Below are 27,881 nucleotides of genomic sequence, written 5' to 3'. Positions count from 1 at the left end.
ACAGTCACTCTCACACTCACACCTAGGGACAATTTGGAGTGGTCAATCTGCCTGCCATGCATGTTTTTGGAGTGTGGGAGGAAACCGGAGGACCCGGAGAAAACCCATGCGGGTCCGGGGAGAACATGCAAACTCCACACAGGGAGGCCGGACCGGGACACAAACCGGCGACCTCTGCACTGTGAAGTCGGTGTGCTAACCACTTGACTACCAGGCCGCCCTGGCTGAAATGTGATTGGTAAAATGCTTATATACGATAAAACATGTCTGGAAGTAGCGCAACTGGGTAAAGATAATGAAAGGAAGCTAAAAGATAGAATTCATGGACAAAATATAATTAACACCAGTCCGTGATTTAGACATTTTTAGGCCAGCAGAGAAGGCCTTGTAGGCCCCGACGGCTCACCACTGGGGGAATGTAACTCAATGTAACAGAGTCAGTAAGTGCATTTCGCAGCCAAGAGTAGTTTTTGATGTGTTACTGAAAATTTGAGTCGCTCAAACTCAAACTATAACTCACAAATTAGTGGTTCCCCATTTATTTTTGTAGAAAATTCCAAATGGAATCACTTTGGCAGCATTCGGCCTCAAAGGTTCTACTGTAAACTAAAAAGGTAAAGTAATGGGTGTTAGTGTAACAAAATGATATATTTAGCAATTATTTGTGGTCATACAGAAGATAATTCTAGCCCTCCATCTTCTCCCCGAGACCACACCGTGAAGACAAAATGGTGGCAGGAAAAAAAACGAGGTGCTAATGATGAGAAGAGGAGGGAAAAGGAGTGGATTCCCAAAAAAGCAAGCAGGCTACAGCAAAAGTTCTCCATCGGGCCGTCGCGCACATATGGCTCAGCTTTGCTTGTGTAGGCCCACTTCAAGGCAAAGGGCCTTGCAAACATAAACAGTGCAGGACCTGCAGCTGGAGCGCGGAGGCCGCCGCTTGCTTAGTGAGACCTCCGTCCGCTAAACAATGGATCAAGTGACGCACGGGCCCTTGGCAGTGCAACAGAGCAAAAAAAATGCTGCCTTTTTCCCATACGTTTATTTCTCATCCAGCAATATTTACCCCCTCTGGGTCACAGAGGACAGTCACAAAATGTGACTGTAATGCATTTTTTGGAAGCACTAATACAAATACAGTGATATCTCGGTTTACGAACCCTTTGGCTTACAAACGTTTCGGTTTACGAACGTTAAATTTATGAACATTTTACCTTGGCATACGAACTTTTTTCGTACACGGAGCTGCCTCAATGAGTAATGTGTCGTTCGCGAACGAGCCCGTTCTTCTAACATCAAAATGGCAGCCGACTGTTTTAGTCCTCTATTCCTCCGCCCCCAGTCACTCCATAAATTGCGCTGAATATTCAGGAAGCCTTGTTTTCGGGTTGGTGACGATTCCTGACGTGACATCACCAAGAAAGCGACACACAATGCATTTTAGGACCTTGTTTGGTCTGAAAACATTGTGTTGATGGCGAAATTAGAAGGAAAACACATTAATAACGCGATGGTGAATCGTTGTGTGTTGCACCAAGACTACTATTTGATACTAGTTGACACAAATTCCCAGCAGACAAATCGGCCCATTTCCAACAGAGCTTGTGCGCCATTTTGTGCATTTCCTGGGAGCTACACTGGAGTCCAGATGGCTCAAAATGATTCGAAATGACTTCTTAAATCGATTGCAAACAGTTATGCTTTCCTCTTCAGAACTATTTGAATCATATTCATAACTGGATGAGGAACAAGAAAGCATCTTCTCCGAATCTGAAGCCATTGTTCTGATTGTAGAGCAAAGCAAGACGTCCTGGCGTGATGTCACGAACAAGGGAGCAGGACCTTCTGAAACTCGCCATTTCCGAGGTCATTTTGAAGTAGTTTTGGGACACTTTAACTCATTTTATTGGGGTTTTTCATTTGACTAAAAATATCAGCCTGCACATTTTGGGTATTTTAGATGCTGTAAAACGTTTTTCTGATGTCAGTTAGGAAACAAAAAATGGTGTCGGTTGTCCTTTAACTGTCACTGATTAAAACGACCAACACCTGTGCAGCTGATGGTGGGGCCCGACAGTGCCACCTGTTGGTTGCAAACCGAATCGTGACATCTTTGATTTTCAGGTTACAAGGCCTGGAGACAGGTGTGGTATTTTGTACCCTTGTCACGTGACTTTTTCAGCCCGGGAAAAATACCCGTGCTTTTGTCGGCCCTGGAAAAATTACAAAGCACTACCTCGGAGTATAGTAAGTTGGCCCTTGTACGCCAAATGAATACAGTAAAGTAAACTTGAGGGACTTTCATCACTTTGTTATGCATTCAGCCTATTTACGGGTGGATTGGTTGGGTTGAGGGTCCCCTCGGGTCAATGAAGGCCACTAGTCGTTCACAACTTTTTTTTAACAAGTCAAATCAAACTGTGACACCGTCATGACTTGTGCAAATAAACTCGGCGGGGCCACGTCGGCACGTCCACATTGTAACACGCTCATCGACACTCAGCTTATTTTGGCAGGAAATGAAAACAGACATCTCACCTTTCCCTTGTCACACTAATGGAGGAGTTGGTGAAAATGAAAATGAATCCTCACAGCTGTGGTGTTCCCTCTGCAAGGAATACAATTAAAACGGTAATTACGAGCTGCAGACAATTTCAAATATACTTGAAGGTGGTCGGTTGGGTGGCAGTAAATATAAGTCATTTATTGCAGAGGATAAAGACTGAGTACCAGTTGGTACATTTTAGTTGTTTGTCAACATGTGTTGTCCCACCGTTTGTGTACAGATATGTGACATAGATGCTAATTTTTAGCGCAAGTGCCTATGGGGTTTCCCATGGCATGTTAGCATTTATGAAGGTACTTTCTTTCAATACACAATGTGTCAGCGTCTTTTGTTTTGTTTTTGTGTAATTTGACAGTAACATTCAACTTTGACAGTAACATTCAAGTTTTGAAAGCTGCATATGAATGAAATGTATTCATTATTATTATTATTATTATATCATTATGCCCGGATAAATATAGAGGGTTGTGTCAGGAAGGGCATCCGACGTAAAAGCTTGGCCAAAACAAACATGCGTATCATACCTCTGAAGATGGAGGTTACTGATTCGCTGTGGCGACCCCTTGAAGGGAAAAGCCGAAAGGACAAAAGATTATAATCAATATTATTATTATCATGATTATAATCATTATCATAACAATAATAATAATAATAATAATAATAATCTTCTTCTTCTTTTCCTTTCGGCTTTTCCCTTCAAGGGGTCGCCACAGCAAATCAGTGTCCTCTATCTTGAGAGGTTTGATCCGCATGTTTGTTTTGACCAAGCTTTTACGTCGGATGCCCTTCCTGACACAACCCTCTGTATTTATCCGGGCTTGGGACCGGCACAAGAAGACATATGTCCCTTTGTGGCTACAGAACAAGCAACTCGCACTGTATAAGCCTCCCAAACACAAAATGGTAATCGGCACCGCAACATTCAAAAAAGCAAAAAATATACTCACCATTTGATGACAATGCTCTGAGAGAGACTGAACAAGACAAATTACGAGAGAAATCGCCAGAGAAAGGGAGCGATAAAGTCTACGTCATTGAAGTTTGTCTATTTGCGGTTTACGATGCATCATCCTTGGTGTAGATAAATAATAATAATAATACATTTCATTTTAAGCGCCTTTCAAAGCTCTCAAGGACACTTTACAGTCACATACAAGCATAGGTACTATAATAAATAAAATACAATAACAAATAGAATACATTAAATAAAATACAATTATAAATAGAAACAAGAGAAAGAGCTACACAGAAAATGCAATTTTAAATAGGTGGGTTATATATTATAATCAATTATTATTATTATTATTATTATTATTATTATTATTACCATTATTATTATCATCATTAGCTTGATTATTATCATTATTATCATCATGATTATCATTATTATTATTATCATCAGTATTATCATCATCATTATCATTATTATTATTAATGTTTTGTTCATTCACCAATGTCAAGATCAAAGTGTACCCACTGAGAATGAAAATTCCTTTCGTCTTTCAGGGTGAAGAAGCCTGAGTAAAGAAAAAAAAATGCAAGCATGGTCAAATCTGCAAACGACACACAGGATTTGAGATTCGAACGCCGAACCAGAGAACTGTGAGGTTACGGCATACGAATCACAAAAACACATTATATACAATTTTCTTTGAGGGAAAATCGCTTTGTTGCACCAGTTGACCTCCACGTGCTTCAAACCAGTGTCAGTCAATGGCTGAGCTGTTCCATTGTTCAATTCCCAGCTATCGCACTTTAACTGGCTGCCAGATGAACGATGCTAATCTAACGCACATAGGGAGTTGTGGGTGGAAAAGAAGGGGGAAAAAAGATGTGTGCGTGGGGGGGGGGGAGTGAAGAATAAAGCGTGAAAGGGGCCTTTTCTTTTTCTGTGTATAAACTGCAGGTGTGACAGTGAAGACAACAGCCATCCTACCACCCATGCACACAAAGATGTCTTGCTGAGGCACGCACCTCCACTCTTTGTTTAGCGATAACTATCAGCACTTTCCCGCGACAGCCAAACATCTAGAAGGCAGCTCCGCTTACCTCGGCGTCGCAGCTGAAGGAGAAATTAAACACAGGTAGCAAGTGTGAGGTGAATTGCGTTTGAATGAAAATTCTCATTTGGTCCTCAACGTGACCAATAAAAAAGCTGTTGTAAATTTGTTTCCTGTAGCAGTGTTTGAAATAGCGTCTGCCTGGTGGCCCGGGGTGTACAACTTTTATGTCAGGCATACAACTTTCATAACGTCTCGGCCCGGATGGCCGACAACTTCAAGAAAAAAAGCGATATTTTTTCAAATCAAACGTTTGTTTTATTCAATAAACCAAAAGCCACAAACAAAATGCTGCGAGCCATGTGGACTCCACTTTCTCAGCGACTTTCAAAACTCTAAAGTACACTTTTCAGTCAGGGTGTAGTCCGAAGCAGGCTTCTGATTGGCTGCCAGTGCTGAGTATGCAAATTGCCAAATGAACATTCAAAGCCTGCTTCGGACTACACCCTGACTGAAAAGTGTACTTCAGAGTTTTGAAAGCCGCTGAGAAAGTGGAATCTACGTAGCTTTGAGCAGACAACACAACTGTTACATTGTACACCATGACGACAACTGGAGCAAAATCTTCAGTAAGGTGTATTTACCATAAATTACGCAAGGGAGCATTTGTGGTTGGTACTTCCTTCATTTTAAAAAACACTTTAAACGTCGCAACAATGTTTTTATTTTTTTGGGCGATTAGACGTCTTTGTGTTTTAAGTTGTGAAAAATCGGGCAGGCAACTTTATGGCCGGGCCGGGAACTTTTCAGAGTTGTCTGCCCGGGTGTCCACTAACTTTTTGTCATGTGTTTCAGACACTGCCTGTAGTTATAATAGACTTTCTGGTAATTTCCCAGTTGGCTGTGGTGCTATATGTGCTACTCGGAGCCCGTAGATCCGTTTTGAAATCAGCAAATAACCCCCCTGTGATCTTTGGGTAAAAATTACCCGAGACTGTGTTTAAAATGCCCCAAAAAAGCACACTTAAATGATATTTTTTAAACTTGAAATTTTATGACTTTTCCTAGATTGCCCCCAACTATAGAAAAATAGAAATTGTGATTTTTTTTTAATTCCAATTTTGAAAAACGGAAATGTTTATTTTTTTTTTTCCAATGAAGCTGGAGGGGAAAAAACGTTTGTCATTGAAATGAAAAAAAAAAAAAAAAAAAAAAAAATCCTTTTCACACAATTTTTTCCTTATTTGAAGCTATACAAATAAGTGAAGAGGGACAACCATATCACATATTGTGGTGCAGGACATGTTTTTTTTTTATTCAAGCAAAATTAAAATTTGTGTTTAAATATTCATTTAATCTGCTTATGGACAAGGACAGTTTCTGCCACCAGGCAGTCAGGAGACCCAGCCCTCAGGAGACCCAGAACTCTGAGTACACGCTACACGCTGGACTATCATCCTAAACTCTATTTTTTTCTCTCGTTTTTTCTGCAAGACCTCATTTCAACCCATTTTTTGTTTGTTTTGCATTACTACATTATGTCACTTTACATACGACACTACCTCACTTTACATGTCACTACCTTACTTTACATAGGACACTACCTCACTTTACATTCAGAAATTACATGTATTGTCTGTTGTCAATTGTAGGTCTTTTTTTATCCACATTATAAGTGCCTTGCACGCTTAGTCCGAGAGGACATAAATTTCATCTGTGCTGTATGTCATGCATATTAGCATATTTGACAATAAAGCTGACTGACTTTTTTGACTTTATTCGGGGATTGACTGAAAACGGGTCATTTATACCCAAAGGACACGTGGTGTGTACAGAAAACGAGGACAACAGGAGGGTTAAGGTGACTTATCTAAATGGCTTAGCACAAAAAAAAAGATAATAATAAATCTAAATTAAAAGTACCAATACACACTTGTATAATACATTAACAAAATGTGAGTTTAAGTAAAAACCGACAAACAGCCCTTTGTCTGTGTTCACTCAATTAGCGGCAAACATTAAAAGATAAAAACGGGCGAAAACCACAAACTAAAATAAATATTGACCTTGGATTACAAAAAACAACAAAAAATGACTTCCCTTACACCTTGTATATTATCAAAGCTACAATACGTACCGTATTTTCCGGTGTATAAGGCGCACCGGAATATAAAGCGCGCCCCTAATGAATGGTGTATTTTTTCTACATATAAGGCGCACCGGACCATAAGGCGCACCTTCAATGAATAAAAAATGTTTTCCAAACATACAGGTAATATACAAATATATATAAAAGTTTTCCAAATGTAAGGCACCCCATGTTCTAAGTAGAGTCTGGGGTTACACACGATGACTTCTACAAGGGCAAATGGAGTCAGAGGCTGATGACAGTAGTTACGAGACCTGTTGTGGCTCAATATGACTCCACATATGAGGCACACAAGCGTACAGTACAGTATAAGGCGCAGGATCATCTTTTGAAGAAAATCAAGGCTTTTGGGTGCGCCTTATACACCGGAAAATACGATAATTTGGCAATGATTTAGTATGTAGGTTTAAAGGACAACCGACGCCTCCGAACAAGTTGTGTCCATAATTTGTAAAATCACTTCAAATGACTTATACTGAGCGTATTTTCCAAAGATTCCACCGCATATAGCTATATTTTACGTTTTAAGACTCGCGTTGAATATTCAGGAAGTCCTGTTTTCGAGTTGATGACGATGCCTGACATGACGTCACGTCTGGAACGCCCCTGACTTCTTTAATCGATTGCAAACATTCATGCTTTCCTCTTCAGAACTATTTGAATCATATTCATAACTGGATGAGGAACAAGAAAGCATCTTCTCCGAATCTGAAGCCATTGTTTTGATTCGAGAGCAAGGCAAGACATACTGGCGTGAGGTCATGAACAAGGGGGCGGGACCTTCTGAAACTCGCCATTTCCGCGGTCATTTTGAAGCAGTTTTGGGACACTAAGTCATTTTTATGGGTGTTTTGCATTTGACTAAAAATATCAGCCTGCATGTTTTGGGTATTTTAGATGCTACAAAACGTTTTTCTGATGTCAGTTAGGAAACAAAAAAATGGTGTCGGTTGTCCTTTGAGTAATTGGATTGAAAATGTGCCTAATGACGGCAGAGTAAAACTGGTAAAATAACACATCTATAGGGCACTAAATACCAGGCTGGAGACATTTACCTTTGGATGAAAACAATAACAGTGATATTGGGGGGATATATGCATTACGTTGAACGGCCTTTATTTCTTCCATAGAAACTTGTCGTTGGTCTTCCAGAGACTTTTGCTCTCCTTCTCCACAGATTGAGCTCGGGCTGCCAAATTGGTTTTGACACAAACCCTCTGCACTTCGTCCAGGTCTGTAAGCCGATTGATACTCTCTTCATTGCCTTCGTTCAGAATGTCCCAGAAGTCTTTGCAGCCTCCTCTCATAGTTTTCGGTTGGGTCGTCGGAGAGTCACGTGCATCAGAGTTGAAGGTGTTTTTAGATGAAGGGGGAGAAGCTAAGACTGAGGTGGATGTTTTATGGGGGGAACGCTTGGATTTTGAGTTGAACAAGTCATCGAGGATGGAGGTGTCGCCTAGAAGGTCTGTAAGAATGCAGGTCCCTTCTGGAGGGGGCTTCTCCTGGATTTGCTCTTGAATATTTGACTTTTGCTCCACATGGAGGGGAATCTCCTCCACCTTTTGAGCATCGAGACAATTATTGCTGCCGCTGGCCTGACACACACCAACACCACCAGACACACGAGTCTTCTTTGTCCTCCGTTGACCTCTCGCACAGCTGACCGCCTTCTTATGCTCTTTAGGATCCGCACTTGTAGACTCTGGCCCATTCTTCTGTAACTTCTCTTTCTTGTTGTCAGGTTCGGGACACTTGTGGTTGGATTTGCGCCGTCTGGTCTCCAAGTTTTTGGGAGGTGGGGTCTGGGCTTCGTCACATGGCGCCAAGTTGCTGTCGACGAAGCTGGCGAGTTCTGGGTGGCCGAAAGTGACGTAATAGCGTCTCAGCCACTCGAGCCTCTGAGTGGAGTCACTTCTTAGAACGTCAGCAGCCAAGTGTTGGGCCGAGGGGAAATTCAATTTGGACGCCATCTCCTGCAGCTGCTGCCTATTCAACAACACGCACACGCACGCATTTGACATACTGAGTTTTTAACACCAGCAGTTCTCATCTGACAAGACAATACTACTGGTGTGGTGGAACCATATTTATCCGTCTTGCCGATTGCACAATGTTGTATTTCAGGAAAATTTGGGGGGAAATGTGTCGTGAAATATGATGTCATAACAAATATTTGACCATATATTTTTAACCATAATTAACCAAAGTGAGATACTGCGGTCAAACAAATATGTACACACTCATGTAACAGTATGTGGGTGAGTTCAGAGTGAATTAATGATATTTAAACGCATGTTAACCCATTCACTGCTAGACCATGTGCAAAAATACTCCAGTGCCAGAGTTTTTGTCATTTTCACTCAAATTGCAGGACCCACAGAATATTGAGTTTTAGGACTACATAAAATACAAACTATACATCATAAGAAGCTTAGACTCTCTTCTTTAATCAGAAAAGAGTTAATTCCTAAGTTTTAAGGGTCTGGAGTTATGTGATCTTGAAATGGGAGCAACTGACAAGACAAATGCTGTCCCCTGGTGTCCAAGTTTTTGGGAGGTGGGGTCTGGGCTTTGTCACGATTTGGGGTCTGGGCTTCTTCACATGGCCAGAGGTCTGACCAGCACTTTATCGGCACTAAGCAAGAAAAATGAAACAATTTCTGGAATGGCGCTCCACGTAATGCTTTTCAATTCCCGAATAACTTCGGGAATGGCAGTGAATGAGTGAAGTGCGATCGGAAAACGGCTACTGTGATTTTAAGTACTACCTCTGATTTACCCTAAATACATTTCAGATGTTTTAGTCGTCTTTTCCTGGCATTTTTTAGAGCTATATCTTCAGAAAAAGACTCAGATTTGAGTCTTAGCGAATGATCAAAAGGGAGGAAGTGTGGTTTGCATGGTAGTGTGAATGGTTATTTGTGTATATGTGTCCTGTTTGACTGGCAACATGTCCACCGTGTACCCCTCCCTCTCGCTTAAAAGTTAGCGGAGCAAAGCTTCATCTCCTCAGCAAACCAAATAAGGACAGAAAAGAAATGAACCTTACAGGAGACAATAGAAATGGGATAATTCCAGATATCGTGACTATCAATGTTTTAGGTCAGCCAGCATCACAGTGTGTATTGTCTTTAATTTTGGCACTTACGCTACTTTTGGAACTTACCATCTGCGACTTATTGTGACTTTTTTTAAGCCATAAGCACAAAGCTATTCATCAGATATTCTGGTGGCATATCAAGCATGAATACTTAACCACATAGTCAGGCATTTTCGCTTTGTTTTCCTCTGGCGCTTCGAGGCGCTTGCTATTAAAAACTATGGTTTATCCGGACTCCAAATCAGAAACACTTTAAAGTGTTTCTGTAACGGGTGGTGTTCGTTAATAGAACTTGTGGCTTTCCCCGAAAAAGAAAACAATAAAGAAAAAAAAGTGATGGCAGGAAAACCCCCGTGCGGACTTAAATTAAACGGAATGGGGAATCAATATGGCTGGTATGTTTTCACACCTTCGTGGGCCTCAGGGCGGAGACAGCTTCTTCCACCTGGTGGATGACATAACAGCTAAAGAAGGTGCCGTGTGTGTGTGTGTGTGTGTGTGTGTGTGTGTGTGTGTGTGTGTGTGTGTGTGTGTGTGTGTGTGTGTGTGTGTACGTGTGTGTTTATGAGAGTATTTTGGAGAGATGTCTACATTAAGCGTTGCATTGGAAGTATGTGCATATCCGTCGGAAAGTCCCTGGGGGCCATCTTTTTTTTCTCCCTGCATCGTCGAGTCTGAACACAAATGTGTAATGTTTGGCAGTATGCTGGTAAAATGAGTGTTGGGGCGAGCTCAGAGGTGGTCTGTGTGAATGCATGCCGTTTCCCCAGGCCCAGATGGGGGCGCTCCACATTCAATCTGCGCTGATATTGGCCCACTTCCCAACACTACCAGGAATTCAACCTCCATGAAAAATCCAGCATTTCCCTGGGAGGGTACACGCTTCTCCCCATCCCCCAACCCTAAAGTCCCATTTATAATCCTGTTTCTCGCTACCTGCGTATGGCGAGAGGCGTCTGCCCCAAGATAAAGGTGTTACATCTGGTGTGCTGCACGATGCACTTCGTGAAAGTGGCAGGGTGATGATCAGGAAGCTGCTGCGGAACGTTGAAAGTGACACAAGGCTGTTGGTCGGGTTGGCTTTCTGACAAGCTTTCCTGTAGTGCAGCAAGTAAAAAAAAAAGTGAGTACAAATCTTATCATACGTCTGTGTAAGCTCTCAGTTGTACAGGAGTTGTCCATCGATGAAAAGGTTTCTTCAGCCGTCATCTGTACTTCGTTGAAGATGTCGGACGTTTCACTTCTTATCCAAGAAACTTCGTCAGCAAACTAAAGTCTTACTGGTAGTTTAGGCCATATATATATATATATATATATATATATATATATATATATATATATATATATATATATATATATATATATATATATATATATATATATCCCTACTGTCCAGACATGGCGGTGTCGGACTCTGCTATGATAGGTCCCTGCTCTCAGGTTGGGGGGGAGCAGAGGACTACTCCCTGCAGCTGCTCCATAGAGAGCTCATCGTAGTTGACATTCTACTGAAGAATAGAAAATTAAGATACTGTATTTTCCGGTGTATAAGCTGCACTGGAGTATAAGGTGCACCGGTGTATAAGGCGCACCCCAATGATTGGTGTATTTTCAAACTTTTTCTATATACAAGGCGCACTGGACTGTAAGGCACACCTTCAATGAATGAACATTTTTTTCCAATTATAATATCTAAATATATACGTTTTCCAAATATAAGGCACACCACATTATAAGGTGCTACAGTAGAGGCTGGGGTTACGCACTACTTCTTCTACAGGGGGAAATGAGGTCGGTGGCTGCTGATTGATAGTAATAATAATACATTTTATTTATAAGTACATTTCAAAGCTCTCAAGGACACTTTACAATCACAAAACGGAACCACAGATAAAATTTTAAAAAGAACAAGAGATAAGTCTATACAAAGAATGCGATTTTAAATAGGTGACTTTTGGAATGGAATTTGAAGGTGGGAAGAGAATCAAGTAGTAGTTGCGAGACCTGTTGTGGCTCAATATTACTTCACATATAAGGTGAATAATGCGCAGGGTCTTTTGAAGAAAATTAAGAAAATATGGTACTTTCATTTCTGGTTGACTTGGAACACACATGATGTTGGCTACTGGTCAAAATGTCTTCATTTACATTTTTTGTGGATTCATGAAATGTAATTCAAGGAGCAAGTGTGCTTCAAATGCAAAACCACATTTTCTAATAATGGACAAAATGTCAGTTTTGATTTGGTGAAGGGCGCATACATTATGATGATATGTCCACATTTCAGAATTCATCTACATGTGTGGGTTTGGAGCATGTTTGATTGTATAAGTGGTCTTAAAATGTGTTATGTACCTCATAGGGGGTGAGGAGTTCATTTGCAGGAAGTTGAGAGTACATCTTGCGCTCAAACACATCCTTCGCCGCGGCTCTACTGATCAGCTCTTCGGCTTTGCTCCCGCCTACCACGCGCTGGTTGGAGTGCGTGTACGCCACCTCATGCACTCCACCTTTGATTCAGAACAGTGGTTATTTGAGTCAAATGTGACAACACAACTTTTCGCCAATCTTACCTAAGACAGTATCAATGGTTTCTGTTGAGGTTAAAGATGTTTGTCTTTTTTTCACATGAGTGAATGCAGAACTTTGACGTTGACCTGAGCTTGTTCCAGATTCTTGACAATCTTTTGGGAGCCCTGCTTTGGTTTTATTTGCACACTTAGTGTCCTCATCTTCAGAAGTTGTGAAGGTCTCAATGTCCTCAGTGAATATGACTCCTCTGTTCGTGTTTTTCCTCCTGCTGTGTACTCTTTTTACTTGCAATTTCCTTCCCGCTTTTTGGTGGGGGTTCAGGGTGTCACCCTTTGACTGTGTGAGCGTTTCAATGTCGAAATCATCCGATTCATCGGAATACTCCTCCAAGCGGTTTGATTTGGGAAGCTTTCGAGTTTTGGACCTTTTAGCACTCTCGTTGTCACTCACCTCAAAATTAGTCCGACATAATTTCGGGCCTTGTTTTGCATTGTCATTCAATACCCTGATTTGTCCCTCTTTAGGGTAAACATGATTTCCAATGTTGACGTTCTTGGAGAACAAAGTGCTTGTCCCCTCACCACCTGAACTACTGTCCCCATCACCCGACTCCGCTGTTGCTTGAAGTCTTTGGAGCAGGATGGCAAAACCTTGCTGCTGCAAACTGGTTGTACCAAGACGGGTGGAGGAATCCATACTTGTCGTGCCATGCCCTCCACTGGGACTTCCCCACTCCGCCTCGAGATCATCGTCACTCCCGCTACTGAAGTCCCGCAGCCCTCGGGGGATCTTGGATGCACCCGAGCACTCCTTGGATCCATCTCCAGCTTCCTGTGAAAAACATAGCAGTACGTTGGCATAGGAAAAAGTTGGAAGCTATTAAAAAATAGGGCCTATGAGAACATTCCTGGTGGGATAAGAAACAGATGTTCGTAATAGCAAATCATAACAAACCACAATGTGACACAGGCTCCCATTATGATGTAATATGAGGAACCGACATGTCCAGAAGCTATAAACATTTGGACTTCATTTGGACCACCAAGCATGATCCGGTATTTAGTATTCACTGGACAGATCTGTCCATATCGGGACAGTTTGTGTGAATGCATGTGGACCCATAAAGTTTCAGAGTTTGTACGATTCAAATTCTTTCCATCAATCTAATGGATGTCAGGAGCAAATCCAACTAAAGACGATCGACTACATTTTGAAAAAAAAAAGGAATTGGACACAGGGCATCGCGATTGGTGGTTATCAAGTTTGGTTTCAAAGTCCTGGTCCAAAGGCTTTTGGGTTCGACCTTGGACTTTGCATGTTCTGCCGATGTTTGCTTAGTGGGTTTTATCCATTTGTTTTGGCGTCATCACAATATGGATTTTAGATCCAATGATGACCTTTAATTGTTCTTAGGTGTATGTGTAGGAGTGTGAATGGTTGTTTGTCTGTATGTGCCTTGACTTACTAGCAATCCAGTGTACCTGCACCCTGCACATCTCCCAAAAAGTCTCCCAAAAAGTCAGCATGGAAATATTTACAATTGTCCTACCTCATTTGACCTCAATACAGTTACAACACTACGTATAGTTGCTGTGGTAGTTTGTAATACATTTACAGAGGAACCAGAATCACGTTTGTCAGTCAAAACATTGAGGGACCCCACAGGAAGGCCCCCATCATAGGTACAGTATCCCAGTTTTAAGCATGGGAATGAGAGGTTTGAGCGGGCCACTGAGGAAAGAAGATGTGTAAGCAAGGGATGGGAAAGATGTGTTCTCTGTTTTCCGTGTCTCTGAGAAAAACTAAGCGACTCACGCCAACGCTGTGCCCATGAGTCGTGTCCTCCTCCTCCTTCTCCTCCACTGCCTCCGCGTTTGTGTGTGTGCTGGTTGTTATGACGCCCGCCTCCACTTGTCCTTCACGCTGGAATGAGGAGATACACACACACACATTTTTATTGGAAAGACACCATTGAAGACATTTTCATGGTGCTTTGGAATGCAAAGTTGCCTCGACAAAAATATATGAGAGATAAAAAGTTAGATGCTTCCAAAATACAAAGTTTGGGGACTTGTATCCGATATTTGTTTCGATGGAGCTTTTGTATGTGAAGTTATTATGGCCAGGCCAAATCTTACCTCAAGTATTTTGCGGGTGAGGCAAGTGCCTTGGGTCTGCAGCCTGAAGAGGTTATTGATCCCAAAGAGTTCCCCCTTATAGGCGCCCTGCACGGCATCAAAGTAGCGCCGTGCGCTCTCCACGCCGACAACGGAGCTCTGTAATTGCTGATTGCAAACAAAAACAATTGTATATTTTTCATTTCAAGATGCCTTTTGCAAGTTAACACTGCTCGTCATTCTGACATTTTTGTGCATCCTTTGACAATAGATGATCAGACAGTAAATCGAGTCAATGTTGGGGGAATTTTTCATTTTTTTCAACTTCCCAGGGGTGCTACTAAGTGACTTTGGGGGTCTCTTGAACACCCTGAAACACAATTGTCATCAGGATACACACACACATGCACACAGCTAAAATATTAGCATGTTAAGGCCCTGCAAAACAGCGAACATCCATTGAACCTGGGGATGACTGAAATATATTTTTCTGTGTAAAGTATTTCTCAATATTTTTACCACTTCAGTGAAATCTGCCAATATCCCGCCACACACCTGATCTCCCTTGACAAATCAACTTCAAAATTACTTCAGTACCTGTTTGTAAACTTGTCTGAGGTAGGTAATTTCCTCCACGGTCCCCAATGAAATCAGCCTGAAAACCGTCACGTCTCTGCACTGGCCAATGCGATAAGCTCTAAACACAGTGGAGAAAAAAACCTTGTCAAACATTTGTATGCAAACCAATGGAATGTGATATAGATGGACAAACCTGTCGATAGCCTGAAGGTCATTAGCTGGGTTCCATGTTGGGTCAAATAATATCACAACATTGGCCCCCACGAAGTTTAGACCGAGGCCTCCCGCCCTGGAAAGAGAGTCCATACTGTCATAATTTTTTTCTTCACACAAATCTTACAGACTTTCTTCAGAGAACCACAGTGTGAACGACTTCAAAAAATAAAAACACTTCTTCTAAAATAGGTCTATTTTATGCAAATAAGTCATATCTGCAAAGTACAGTAAAGTCTCGTTATATCGATATCGGATATATCGATAGTCCCGGTTATATCGATACTATTTCTATGCACGCATGGAGAAAATTACATGCAAACAGGGTCGGATATATAGATAGTCCCGGTTATATCGATATTTTTTCGGACTCCCTTGAATATCGATATAACGAGACTTTACTGTATGTTGCTAAGTAAAACAGAAGCACCCAAATGAAGCCAATAATAATATTGTTCTTTTCCTTTCGGCTTTTCCCTTCAAGGGGTCGCCACAGCAAATGAAGCCGATAATAATAATAATAATAATAATACATCTTATTAAGCTCTCAAGGACACTTTACAATCACAAAACCCGGTCATACAGTAAATAAAACCACAGATTCTGGGTGCAGTTTTAAACCACTTGCCTTGCCAACATTATCTGAGATGATCCCACATTAAATAGACAGCATCTTTTAAGACATTGCTGTGCAATGTTGCGTGCATCCTTGTTTACGCGTCACAGCTCATATTTTTTTACATCCTTGCATTTAACTTCAGGTTCTCCCTTCATAAATTATAATTTACTAATAAATGTGTTTAATCATCCAAAAATGTGTGATTTCTTAATCTGTACAGTAAATAAATGCCTATCATCTGAAAAGAAAGAGTAAATTGGAATTTTTTTGGGACTATATATGGGAAGACTAACATGGTGGACACCAGGCACAGGTTGATGTGAGCGGAAGTGTTGAACTCTTTGACGATGTGGATTCGTTCCTTGGCTTTGGTGGTCCCATCCAACCGGCTATAATCATGCCCCTCAGCCATGCAGTAGCGCTCCAGAATGTCCAACAGCTGACAGGGCCAAAACAACAACAATAAAATACATTTTGTTAATTGTCATCGGAATATGTGGTCTTTCAATGAGAATGACTGGGACCAGTCAGGGGTGAAACCAGGCTTTCAGACGAGCTGGGATAAACTCCAGCATCCCTGGAAAAGCATGAAATAAATTTGACTGCTGTTTATAAGAGTTTTTGACCTGGTACTCTGAAACCAAGTAAATTTCTCAAATATCCATATGTTCCAAATTTGATGAACCCTGAACATTTCAAAATGAAACATACACTAGTGTCAAAAAAAAAAAACTAACAGCGCTTGGCTGCCTGCCATAAATATGCTGAAATTAATGTCCTCAACTTAATATTATCATTGAGTCTCTGGTGACACTGCAGTGTCTCCTTTTCTTCATAGCTCTAATTGCTTTCCCGCATAAAGCCCCAAGGTTTACACACTAATCGCAATCACGAGAGGGCGTGAAAGAGAAAGAGCCACATCTGCTGCTTGTGTTTTGTCTATAAATAAGGTATGGGGTTTGAACGGGAGCAGCAATTAAGTGTGCCTATTGCCTAAAAACTGAGAGGCTGTGAATGCAAGTCACCATTTGAGAATGTTGACGCCTTTCAAATTCTGCCGCAAAGATCACAAATCATCAAATTTCCAATTTCCTATGGGACAAACAGCTGTCTAATGAGACTTTGTACTCTCTTTGGACACTTTATTTGATACATTTTAAAAACAATTGAACAAAAAAAGTCAACATTTTCAGAATGGATCACAATTTCAAGTAAAAATGTACCTTAAATACTGTATACACGTTTTGCGGGTGTTTTTCCAACAAATTTTGTGTGAGAGGTCAGGTACACTGTAGATTGGTTGACAGCCAATCGCATAGCACAAATAGACAAACAACCGATATGCATACAGTACACGTTCATAACTAATTTTGCCTTCAACAAACTTTAGCATATTTATTTTTATGTGAGGAAATACGCAGAATAATGCATACATGCAAATTACACATGGGTAGGGCCGAAGAAAAATCTGCTCACCATTCCACCACAAATTAATGGGCCACGTTATTCCAAATATAATTGGTCATAAATAGAAATAATTGTGCATCCCATCACAGCCCTTACCTGAGTTGACAGTGAAAAGAGGAGAACCTTGTCTTTCCTTTGCAGATAGAATCTTAGGAGCTTGTGCAAAACCTTCATTTTGCCACTATAGACTGGGTCCGACAGCGCCTCAAATGCTTCTTCTTTGCACCTCCGCATAAACTCTGGAAACTTCTGGAAGACCTTTTGACAAATGGCGCTCACGCACTTTTCCTAAAAGAACAATTGAGGCGTGTGATTGAAGACAATCCTTTACTGGAATGACAAAGTTTGGATTTCAATTGAGTAAAATCGGTGTCGTTGGGCATGCAAAATGCTCTCAATTAATGGACCTCAAACTTGAAAGAACCTTAATGTGTACAAAAAAGTAGTTATTTTCATATTAAAGGATACATCGGTTTCTCACGGGGGCGAGATCTATCTACAATAGGTGAAGATCCACAAAATAGACAGATTAATGCAATACAAAACATATTGTTTAAGTTGACATTTTTCTCAATATACTGTACAATATATGTTTTTACAACTCTCATACATTTTAATTTTTCAAACACAACTCTTTAAATATAATTTGTGGTATGTGTCAATTTGTTCCGTGATTCATTCTATGTTTCCCAAAATAAGAAGCAAGGTGTGCTTGCTTCAAGATGTTTATTTGTAACTCTCTGTAGGTTGACTCTAAAACGACAAATGAAACAATATCAAACACTGCGGTGTTCTTTCACCACCAAAATATTTGAGCCAAAGATAATTTCTTCTGAATTTTTTTTCAACTAAATGTTAACATGAAATGTGGAACCCCATAGACAGGCTTACCAAAATTAGCATACTTTAGACATCTCTACAATAATAAAACTACAAACAGTTGCGACTTTAACACACATTGAGCAGCAACGCATACCAACAGAGAATACAACAAAATAGGATTGCCCCAACCTAAAACTGAGAGCCACACCCAATCTGTTATGCGCCTCGCTATATATTACATTGGCACATAACAGGTGAAAGAAAACAAATATTTTTTTATACTGAATTGCGATTGAGACAATTAGCCTGAATGATAGCAAATGTGCTGATGATAGTACCTGTTTCTTACTGGTGCCTGTGGTGGACTGGAGCAGTGCCACGTGACTGGCAACCTTCCTCAGAACTGACAGGTAAGTGAAGTACAGCGCCTTCGCTGGCACACCCTCAGAATTTATCTGCAAAGGAGGAATTTATCTTATGGAAAAGTGTCTTTTAAACGGCTTCAATATGAACAGTTTGAGTCTCTGGAGTACCGTCCCAATAATCAAATGTAAAATTAAACGCTGAAGTCAATGTTTAATCTGTCTTGTTCCTGAAAATGCAAGCAAAGCCTTCTGTACATTCACACCACAGTAATGGCAATGCCAAGGCTGTGTTTGATCCTGGCAATGGAAGCAAGTAGAACTTGCCACTATGCCAGAAGTTGAAATTTTAAAAATTGTGAAAATGCACGGCTCACAACTGATTATATTTTTAAAGATAAAAGTGAAAACGCATTCAAAAAATACTGTAATTTGAACTGTAGTAATGCAATTAAGGGAAACACAAATATGCTATGCTAAACTGATAGATTCCCTCTAATTCCACAAACTCCTATCAAGTGGTCGAGAAAAAACATATTCAACCAGTGTCCACGACCACGTTACAAGGCCTGATTCAGAAAAAAACATAGCAGAGGTGTACTGACTTTATAGCAGCATCTCCTTCGAGTACGTCCACTTTGGCAATCACATTTCTCTGAAGACCTCAAAAGCAATTGCACATCTTCAGAGTCCAACACGGTTTGGTAGACCGTCTGCTGAAAGTCAGTCAGAGAGCAGTACACCACCTAGAGTATACCACCAGAAGATAGCACTTCGGTACGGTGCTACTTGGTCATCACGTGAAAGCGCGATGTTACCAACCCTGTCGTTCTTCTTCGGAAGTTGGTCCCGGATGAGAAATTTTGTCCTTCGGAGGAAATAGAAGGAAATCTTTCTCACCAGGCCTCTAATGGTCTTTCTCGCTGTAGCTAAGGCTCGTTTAGTCGCACTGTGTCTCTGGCCTCGTTCAATTGGATCTGAGACCTTGCTCTTAAAATGCCCCAGGTTTCCAAGACAGCCAGGGACGGCCCTGTGGAGAAGAACAGAACAGTAAGGTTTCATATAATTACAGAAAATGTAAAACACATGGCAAACAAAATCACTTGATCCATCCATACATCCATTTTCCAGACCGCTTTAACCTCATTAGTGTTACGGGGGTTGCTGGAGCCTATCCCATGTGTCTTCATGCACCAGGCGGGGGACACCCTCAATTGGTTGCCAACCAATCGCAGGGCACACAGAGACAAACAACCAGCCACTCTCAGACTCACACCTAGGGGACAATTTAGAGTGTTCAATCAGCCTGCCATGCCTGTTTTTGGAGTGTGGGAGGATACAGGAGAACCTGCAGAAAACCCACACGGACCCGGGAGAACATGCAAACTCGACACAGGGAGGCCGGACCGGGTCTTGAACTCACGACCTCTGCACTATGAAGTTGGCGTACTAATCACTCGACTACCGGGCCACCCCGAATCACTTGATCTTCACTGAAAATTTCTGTGCCAATTTTACAATTATGTGACTTTCTTTATTTATCAAAAATGTGAAAACAGAAAAAAAACTTACCAGTCCAGAACACACCATAACTCCTCAAGGTTATTCTGAAGGATGGTGCCAGTTAAACCAATCCTGATCTGAGGTAAAAAAAAAAAGGAGATTAATTTAAAATTTACACTTGTTGTCAGATAAATTTGAGGATAAAAACCTGACCTGACATTTGAGACCCTTCATTGCTTGAGTGATTTGAGAGTTTGGATTCTTTATCTTGTGAGCCTCGTCTACAAACACAGCGGACCAGTTGATGCTACAGGAGAAGAAATGGTCATGTGAAGACTAAAAATGTTAATCAAAACTACACGCAGTGATTAACTGTGACCAATGAATGACTACCTGTGTCATTTGTGTTGTGTCACATTATTTATTATTGTTTGTTGTTTTGAAACAACAAAAAACAAAACAGCCGTGAGAGTGGCTGCCTTTACAGCAGTTCCTGTATTTTGTTTTTCTACTTCTTCCTTTCCTCTTACTTTCATCACTTTGCCGCTGTGAAATGTAAATTTCTCCACTGCGAAACTAATAACGGCTAATCCAATCCAATCCAATCTTGATTTCATAATCTGACTACAATAAATGACAGTGATTAGTCACTATCACTGACATTTTTCTAACAATAACTAGTTCATTGGCATATTTTTTTTGCGGACACCGAGCTGCCAAAGATAAGGTATTGTATAAGATAAATAAGTGCTACAAAATGGAGAAAAAGAATCTATCTGTGAGGTCAAGTATCAAATGTGCCATGAACCACTGGTTAGGGACTTCTGGCATTGTCAACATAGACTCATCCACCTGGCTGATAATTACTTCCGTTTCAGCCTTAGCATTAGCAAGTGCCTGAAATGCTTTCAAGGGCTTCATTACAGCATTAACCCAGACAGGAAATCATTATTTTTGTCTTGCACGTGCATCTTCAAGTCTCTCACTTATTAAATTGAGTCAGACATAGTCGAAGTGTTTCATATGTGGTGAGCGTGATCTCCACGCGGCCTTTCTTGACGCGAGCCAGCTCCTCCTGTTTCCTCAACCCGTGGACCACCGCATACTGGAAGTGGCCCCAGGTGTCCAGTTCATCTTTCCAGTTATACAGCACTGACAGCGGGGCCACAATCAGGAAAAGCTACAACAGATCGCAAAAACACTTGCGTTGATGACATTCGCAGGCAACCAAAATCCCCTCTGCCCCATCCTTCCACCATGTCACATTATTGTTGCACTTAATACAGTTTTCATCTGGATGAATGTCATCCGAAAACAATTGTCATTGCCTTTCAAGATATTTTAGTCATTTTGATGTGGTTATCATTGCACCCACTTTCTTTGGCTTCTTATGCCTGAATGGAGTCTGACTTTGGAGAAAGTGAGGCTTGTTGCTCTCAATGTCCTCCCACGTTCCTTTCTTGTGCAACGCTGCCGCGAGGAAACCTAGGACCTGCAACAAAACACCAAGAGTAATGTGAAGAAACGCTCCTCGATATACAGGTCCATTGTGTTGTCCTCAGTGACACCATAAAATACAGAGATGGAATGCTCTCGTATAGAATTTGATATTAGGTTATTACCATTTAACTTCAACAGACATAGCAACATACTGCATCTTCACTTGAGCCTTGACTCGTTAATGAAGTAAAGTAAAATATCATGCCTTCACTTTAAATTTGGAAATATACGGAACAGACAAAGCAAGTATTACCTTTGATTTTACTTTGGCAAGATTAAGAAGCAACATATTATGCATTCCATTTTGCTCTGCAAAGAGGATAAATAAATAAGCAAAGGAACCTTGCACCATCACTCCTGTATTTATTCGTTGTTTAACCAAGTAATGCAATTGAGAGCAGTTTATTGTTTCAAATGCCAACCTGGAAACCAATTCAAGGACTTGAACACATCAATCTAGTGTGGGATTCAAACTGCCAACTCTTTCATCACGAGATGACCCAATCAAACAATCAACCAACTTAGCCATAGTCGCACTGATAAAGTTAAATAAGCAACATATTCTACCATCACTGTTAGTTTGGCAAGGCAAAGCAAACAAAAATACAGTGCAGGTATATAATGCCTTCCCTTGCACTTTGTCTAACAGGTTTGCCAAATATTCCAGCTGCTTTGATGTATACCTGCACGGTCTTCCCAAGGCCCATGTCATCACCGAGGATACATCCTCTGGAATGGCAAAAGTTACTGTAAATAAACTTGATGCCTTCTCTCTGATAATCCCTCAGGTATCTGTTGATGGTGTAAGGAACAATGTCTTCACTTCTGTCACGCAGCATTAAGGGAAGACATGCCCTGGAATGTTCCATGCCACAGGAAAACAATGGCTTCTCTCGCTTCAGATTATTAAAATCAGATGTTGTGAGTTTTAATGTGACATCATCTTCTTTCGCTTCCTCCTCTTCACTGAACCCAACAGTGACATCATCGTCATCGCTACCGGATGTGGTGTTATGTCTGTGGGTTGTCATCACCACTGAATGATGGGTGTCATCACCATGATCAGGCACCAGGTGATGGCGAGTCTTCCAAGCTGCTGTAAAACATTTTTTCAGTTTTTAATTTATTATTAAATGTATGATTAGACATAAAATGGGGAGTATCAACAAATGTTTTTTAAGTGGTGAATTTTGGAAATGTATTTTTTTTAAACTGAGGTACGTAGACAAGCTTGAGTAATCGATCTTTTGGCATCACATGAAAGATTAGAACCCGCCACCGTAGCCAAAATTACGCTTACTTGAGCAAAAGTGTAGTGTACGTGCAGTATTGAGATTTAACTCTTTTTTACAATAAGAATCTAATATAACAAAACGTGAGAAGTGTCTTGGTTTTTCCGGATTATCACAATATTAAAACGTCACAACTCACAACGAACTCTCAAAGTTGTAGGAAGAACGCTTAGCGAGCTCCATTTCGTATTTAACAAACATTATAAATGCTATTGACTACAACAAATGGAAAATAACCACAAGAAAAGGCAAAAGCGTATCCTTCGCTAACCTTCTGCAACCGAGTTAGTCAGTCATGGTATCGTTAGCATCCTCGTTTCCCCTTCATGTGGAGTAATAGCGACATTTGAGAGCAGGACTACGTGACACTTATAAAAAATTAATGATCCATTTAACACAGAGTAAAACTCGTCCGCGTAACATTTTCCTCAAAAAGACGATCGTTGGCAATTGAGAATCGTAAGTTGTCTGGATATCGTACCATTAGCATTGTTTACCTATTTTTATTTACGTCACGGCACATTCGCTAGTTTTAGATACCAAATGTAAAATACTGTACACTTGTAAAAAAATCATTACAAGATAGATTATAAAAATACAAAAGAAAAATAACAACGGTATCCCCACTGGTAATCTTCTTAATTTAAAATAAAAACTGTGTTGAAAATGCAGCGCCGAAATACAAGTTGAGTTGTCTTCTAACTTTTCGCGGTTTGCTGATTATTTAAAATATAGTAATAACATTTTAGTATTCGTATTCGTGTTTCGTATTCGTGTGTATTATTGAATGTATTGATATGTTTTTACTACACCCAATATGCAATTATGCAGCATGTTAAAATATATACGCAAGGATGCAAGCATGAAAGAAAGGTTGGTTTTAGCCAAGGATGTGTGGAAATGAGGAAAAAGAAGGAATACGAAGAAATCTAAGAAAGGAAAGCGGTTAGGGAGGAAAAATATACCAGAACTAAATATAAAAAACAGGAAAGTAGGAAGGATCATGGACAGCTCCAGCATTTCTTCTTCTCCCAGGCTTAAGGGAGGCTAGACCAATACATATACGGGTAGGAGAAAACAATTTATAAATATGTATTTTGGAATATCAAATAAAACGCTGTTGGTTCTGAACTGGCCTCAAAACGGTTTATGATTTTACTATACATGTTCTCCTGCATTTAAATTGAAACATATTTACACTTTGGGTAGAACAACTCAATCACAGTACTGTATATTTACAATCAGTCAAAAGTCAAAGTCAGCTTTATTGTCAAATATGCTAATATGCATGACATACAGCACAGATGAAATTAATGTCCTCTCGGACCCAGCGTGCAAGACAAGCAAGGCACTTATAACGTGGCTAAAAAAGACATACAATTGACAACAGACAATACATGTAATTTCTGTATGTAAAGTGAGGTAGTGTCGTATGGAAAGTGAGGTAGTGACGTATGTAAAGTGAGGTAGTGACATATGTAAAGTGAGGAAGTGACGTACATAAAGTGACGTAATTTCGTAATTGCAAAAACAAACAACTAGAAAGGGTTGAAGTGAGGTCTTGTCTAATGAGAAATAACAAAAAATAGAGTTCAGGATGATCGTACAGCATGTAGCGTGTACTCAGAGTTCGGTGAGTGTGGCAGTGGGAAGGGGCAGGCTGGGCAGGGCTGGGAGGGAGTTGAGTCTCCGGACTGCCTGGTGGCAGAAACTGTCCTTGAGCCTGCTGGTCTTGGCTCGGAGACTCCGCAGTTTCCGACCCGATGGCAGCAGGCTGAAGAGGCTGTGGGAGGGGTGGGTGGGATCGCCAGCGATCCGGATGGCTCTGCGGGTGAGGCGGGTGTTGTAGATGTCCTGAAGGGGGGGGAGAGAGACACCGATGATCTTCTCAGCTGTCCTCACGATGCGCTGCAGAGTCTTACGGCAGAACACGGTGCAGGCGCCGTACCACACGGTGATACAGCTGGTCAGGATGCTCTCTATGGTACCACGGTAGAAGGAGGTCGTGATGGGGGTCGGGGCTCCAACTCTTTTGAGCTTGCGGAGGAAGTACAGGCGCTGGTGGGATCTCTTGGCCATTGACCATTGACCAAAGCAGTCTAACATCAGATTTACTTGTCTGTTTCTTTCCACACTTGACAGGTGATCAAGAATTCCAGAGACTCAATCATTTGCAGATCAGGTATTTAAAAAATAAATTGTAATAATAGGTCCTTTTCTTTAAAAAAAAAAGATTGATAGTTTGACATTTTTCCTTTGCGGGACTAGAAAAGCTTTCTGATTCTGATATGTATCCATTTCATCATGTTGTGCTTGGAGAAACCCAGATTCTTGGACTTTGAGTGAAATATCTGGTAGCGAGGCGTCTGTGTAAGCTCTCAGTCGTACAGGAGTGGTCCATCGATGAGAAGGTTTCTTCAGCCGTCATCTGTACAAAAGTGAAGGTTTCGGACGTTTCGCCTCCTATCCAAGAGGCTTCGTCAGCGAACTAAAGTCTGACTGGTCGTATCGGCCCCATTTATATATCCCTAATGTCCAGACCTGGTGGCGCCGGACACAGCTATGATAGGTCCCTACTCTCAGGTTGGGGGAGGCGCGGGACCCCCCCCTGTGGCCCCACTGATTGTTCCTACATTCCTGACTAACGATTGGCCTATTACACCCACTCCCCCCGGTATCACCTCATCAGCATAACACATTGGATTATGAAGACAAAATAATAAATAGGTTAATCAGTGATTCTAACACGTATGAGCAACTAAAAAGGGACCCTTCCAATAGATACAAGAAAGAAATGATTGACTGTCTCCAAAAGCTAGAGAAAGGAAAACATATAGACAAACAGATGTATTTTAGATTATACCCGGGAGAGGCCACGCCATGTATCTATGGCCTGCCAAAAATACATAAAGAAGGGTTCCCCCTCCGACCCATTGTTTGTAGCATTGACTCCTCTACATACAATGTAGCCAAATATTTAAAAACTATTTTAGCTCCGTTGGTTGGTAACACAGAATACCACGTAGAGAACACCACAGGGTTTGTAGAGAGGATCAAAGACCTCATATTGGAACCTGAGGAAACTTTGGCATCATACGATGTGACTTCTCTCTTTACATCTGTCCCAACCCCAGCAGCAGTCTCAGTGGTGAGGACGAGGCTGCTGGCGGATGTTTCTCTGCATGAAAGAACCAAACTGAAACCGGATCACATCTGCCAATTATTAGAAATCTGCCTTAATACTACGTATTTTCAATTTCGGGAAAAATTTTATAAACAAATCCATGGTTGTGCTATGGGCTCACCAGTTTCACCCATAGTGGCTAATCTTTACATGGAAGAGATGGAGAAACAGGCCCTCACATCCTTCCCAGGGACAAAACCTAGACACTGGTTTAGATATGTGGACGATACTTTCGTCATAATTAAGAAACAAGAAATTCAATCCTTCACAGATCATCTCAACTCTGTAGACTTCAACATTAAATTTACTCGTGAGGACATTCAAGAGAACCAACTGGCCTTCTTGGATTGTAAAGTAATTATAAAAGAGGACAGAGCGCTAAAAACAGAAGTCTTTAGGAAGGCTACGCACACTGACCAATACTTACTTTTTGACTCTAACCACCCTTTACAACATAAACTAGGAGTTATCAGAACCCTCCAGCATAGGGCTAAACTAATACCAACTAGCACTGAAGGTAGAGAAAAGGAGTCAAAACATATCAGGAGAGCACTCACTAACTGTGGGTACCCTCAGTGGTCATTCAACAAATGTCAGAAAGAAAGAATAGCGAACGAAACCAATAATTCTCAAGATTCTAAAAGGAGAGGAGTAGCAGTACCGTACATTGCAGGAGTTTCTGAAAAATTACAAAGAGTCCTTTGGCAACATAAAATTCCTACCTATTTCAAACCGATAAACACGTTAAGGCAAAAATTAGTGCATCCAAAAGATAGGCTACCAAATGAAAAACAAAGTAATGTAGTTTATTCCATACATTGTAAGAATGAAAATTGTAAAGAGCAGTACATTGGGGAGACTCAACAAATTCTCAAAAAAAGACTTTATCAACATCGCAGGGATAATACTAGTGGGCCTCAATCGGCAGTACATTTGCACCTAAAAGCTACTAACCACTCATTTGACGACAATGAGGTTAAAATCTTAGCGAAAGAACATAGATGGTTTGAAAGGGGGGTAAAAGAGGCGATTCTTATAAAACAACAAAATCCTTCATTAAACCGGTCTGGTGGTGTGAGGTTCAATTTGGATCGTTCATACAATAGCCTGCTCAGGCAAAACAGGTTAGGCAACTTTCGCAATGCTGATGAGGGTCGTTATGCTGATGAGGTGATACCGGGGGGAGTGGGTGTAATAGGCCAATCGTTAGTCAGGAATGTAGGAACAATCAGTGGGGCCACAGGGGGGGGTCCCGCGCCTCCCCCAACCTGAGAGTAGGGACCTATCATAGCTGTGTCCGGCGCCACCAGGTCTGGACATTAGGGATATATAAATGGGGCCGATACGACCAGTCAGACTTTAGTTCGCTGACGAAGCCTCTTGGATAGGAGGCGAAACGTCCGAAACCTTCACTTTTGTACAGATGACGGCTGAAGAAACCTTCTCATCTGGTAGCGAGACAATACAATAGCCCACCCGGCTCATCCACCTCTCAGCTTGTTGAAGGCAACCCTAACACAACACGCTGCATGACTGCACGTCCCATCAATGAGGCCACACAAAAAGCACCAGCTCAGCAGAACTGGACATCCATTTCTCAGGCTTTTAGTCATGCAATTATACTCCCAGCCCAAAGCCCCCATATCACAATTACTGAGTAAATCTGTCCAAGACTTCACATAACATACAGTATATAGGCTTGTAAACCATGAAATATGTGTAGCATATTTCATAATTTACGAAGAGACTCAGTTTTTGCTCTTCATTTGATTTTGGAGGAGGGTCATTGGTTAAAGAGTTGCATGTTTTTTTCTCTGGTGACAAACAGTTTTTTTAAGCAGAACAGAGTTGGGTTTTTTTCGAGAAGACACAGCCG

General features: G+C 41.1%; 1 protein-coding gene and 1 long non-coding RNA gene across 4 annotated transcripts in view; one reads left to right on the top strand and one right to left on the bottom strand.

The window, feature by feature from the left end:
- Positions 1–236: 236 nt before the first annotated feature.
- On the bottom strand, positions 237–23,307 carry ercc6l2 (ERCC excision repair 6 like 2). 3 transcript variants are annotated; one of them, XR_016114652.1, is made up of 21 exons: positions 23,093–23,307; positions 22,213–22,625; positions 21,405–21,521; positions 21,016–21,209; positions 20,243–20,336; positions 20,099–20,166; positions 19,349–19,556; positions 19,132–19,272; positions 18,503–18,619; positions 17,439–17,630; positions 16,169–16,314; positions 15,237–15,332; positions 15,062–15,161; positions 14,486–14,632; positions 14,163–14,270; positions 12,389–13,178; positions 12,171–12,325; positions 10,752–10,912; positions 4,541–4,628; positions 4,044–4,083; positions 237–2,608 (listed from the first exon to the last, which is right to left on the bottom strand). XR_016114652.1 is itself a non-coding variant. In XM_088993842.1 (19 exons), exons 2-19 carry the CDS (start codon positions 22,558–22,560, stop codon positions 7,831–7,833), a joined length of 4,053 nt encoding a protein of 1,350 aa, XP_088849968.1. In that variant the 5' UTR covers positions 22,561–22,625; positions 23,093–23,307; the 3' UTR covers positions 5,794–7,830. The 3 variants fall into 3 exon arrangements, 2 of the variants coding, with proteins under 2 accessions (XP_088849968.1, XP_088849969.1); XM_088993842.1 differs by lacking the exons at positions 237–2,608; positions 4,044–4,083; positions 4,541–4,628 and adding an exon at positions 5,794–8,701; XM_088993843.1 differs by lacking the exons at positions 237–2,608; positions 4,044–4,083; positions 4,541–4,628; positions 22,213–22,625; positions 23,093–23,307 and adding exons at positions 5,794–8,701; positions 21,783–21,819.
- Positions 22,608–27,881, top strand: part of LOC148898878 (uncharacterized) — a 20,925-nt gene continuing 15,651 nt past the window's right edge. The window contains exons 1-2 of the long non-coding RNA XR_016114653.1: positions 22,608–22,746; positions 24,964–25,003. This is a non-coding gene — a long non-coding RNA (uncharacterized LOC148898878). The remainder of the gene's footprint in view (positions 22,747–24,963; positions 25,004–27,881) is intronic.

Source organism: Hippocampus bargibanti, linkage group LG04, assembly GCF_051943395.1.
Source record: "Hippocampus bargibanti isolate YZ-2025 linkage group LG04, ASM5194339v1, whole genome shotgun sequence".
NCBI classification, from domain to species: domain Eukaryota; kingdom Metazoa; phylum Chordata; class Actinopteri; order Syngnathiformes; family Syngnathidae; genus Hippocampus; species Hippocampus bargibanti.
This window is presented reverse-complemented; position numbering and strand designations above follow the sequence as displayed.

What these genes read in the sequence shown, in the direction of transcription:
- ercc6l2 (XM_088993842.1), bottom strand. Translation starts at nt 22,560, where the DNA reads ATGACAACCCACAGACATAACACCACATCCGGTAGCGATGACGATGAT. An exon ending in GAAGGAGATGCTGCTATAAA is followed by an intron (nt 18,620 to 19,131) that starts GTCAGTACACCT and finishes CCTCCTTTGCAG; the next exon opens with ATAAATTCTGAGGGTGTGCC. An exon ending in AACTCCTCACCCCCTATGAG is followed by an intron (nt 10,913 to 12,170) that starts GTACATAACACA and finishes GCTGCACTACAG; the next exon opens with GAAAGCTTGTCAGAAAGCCA.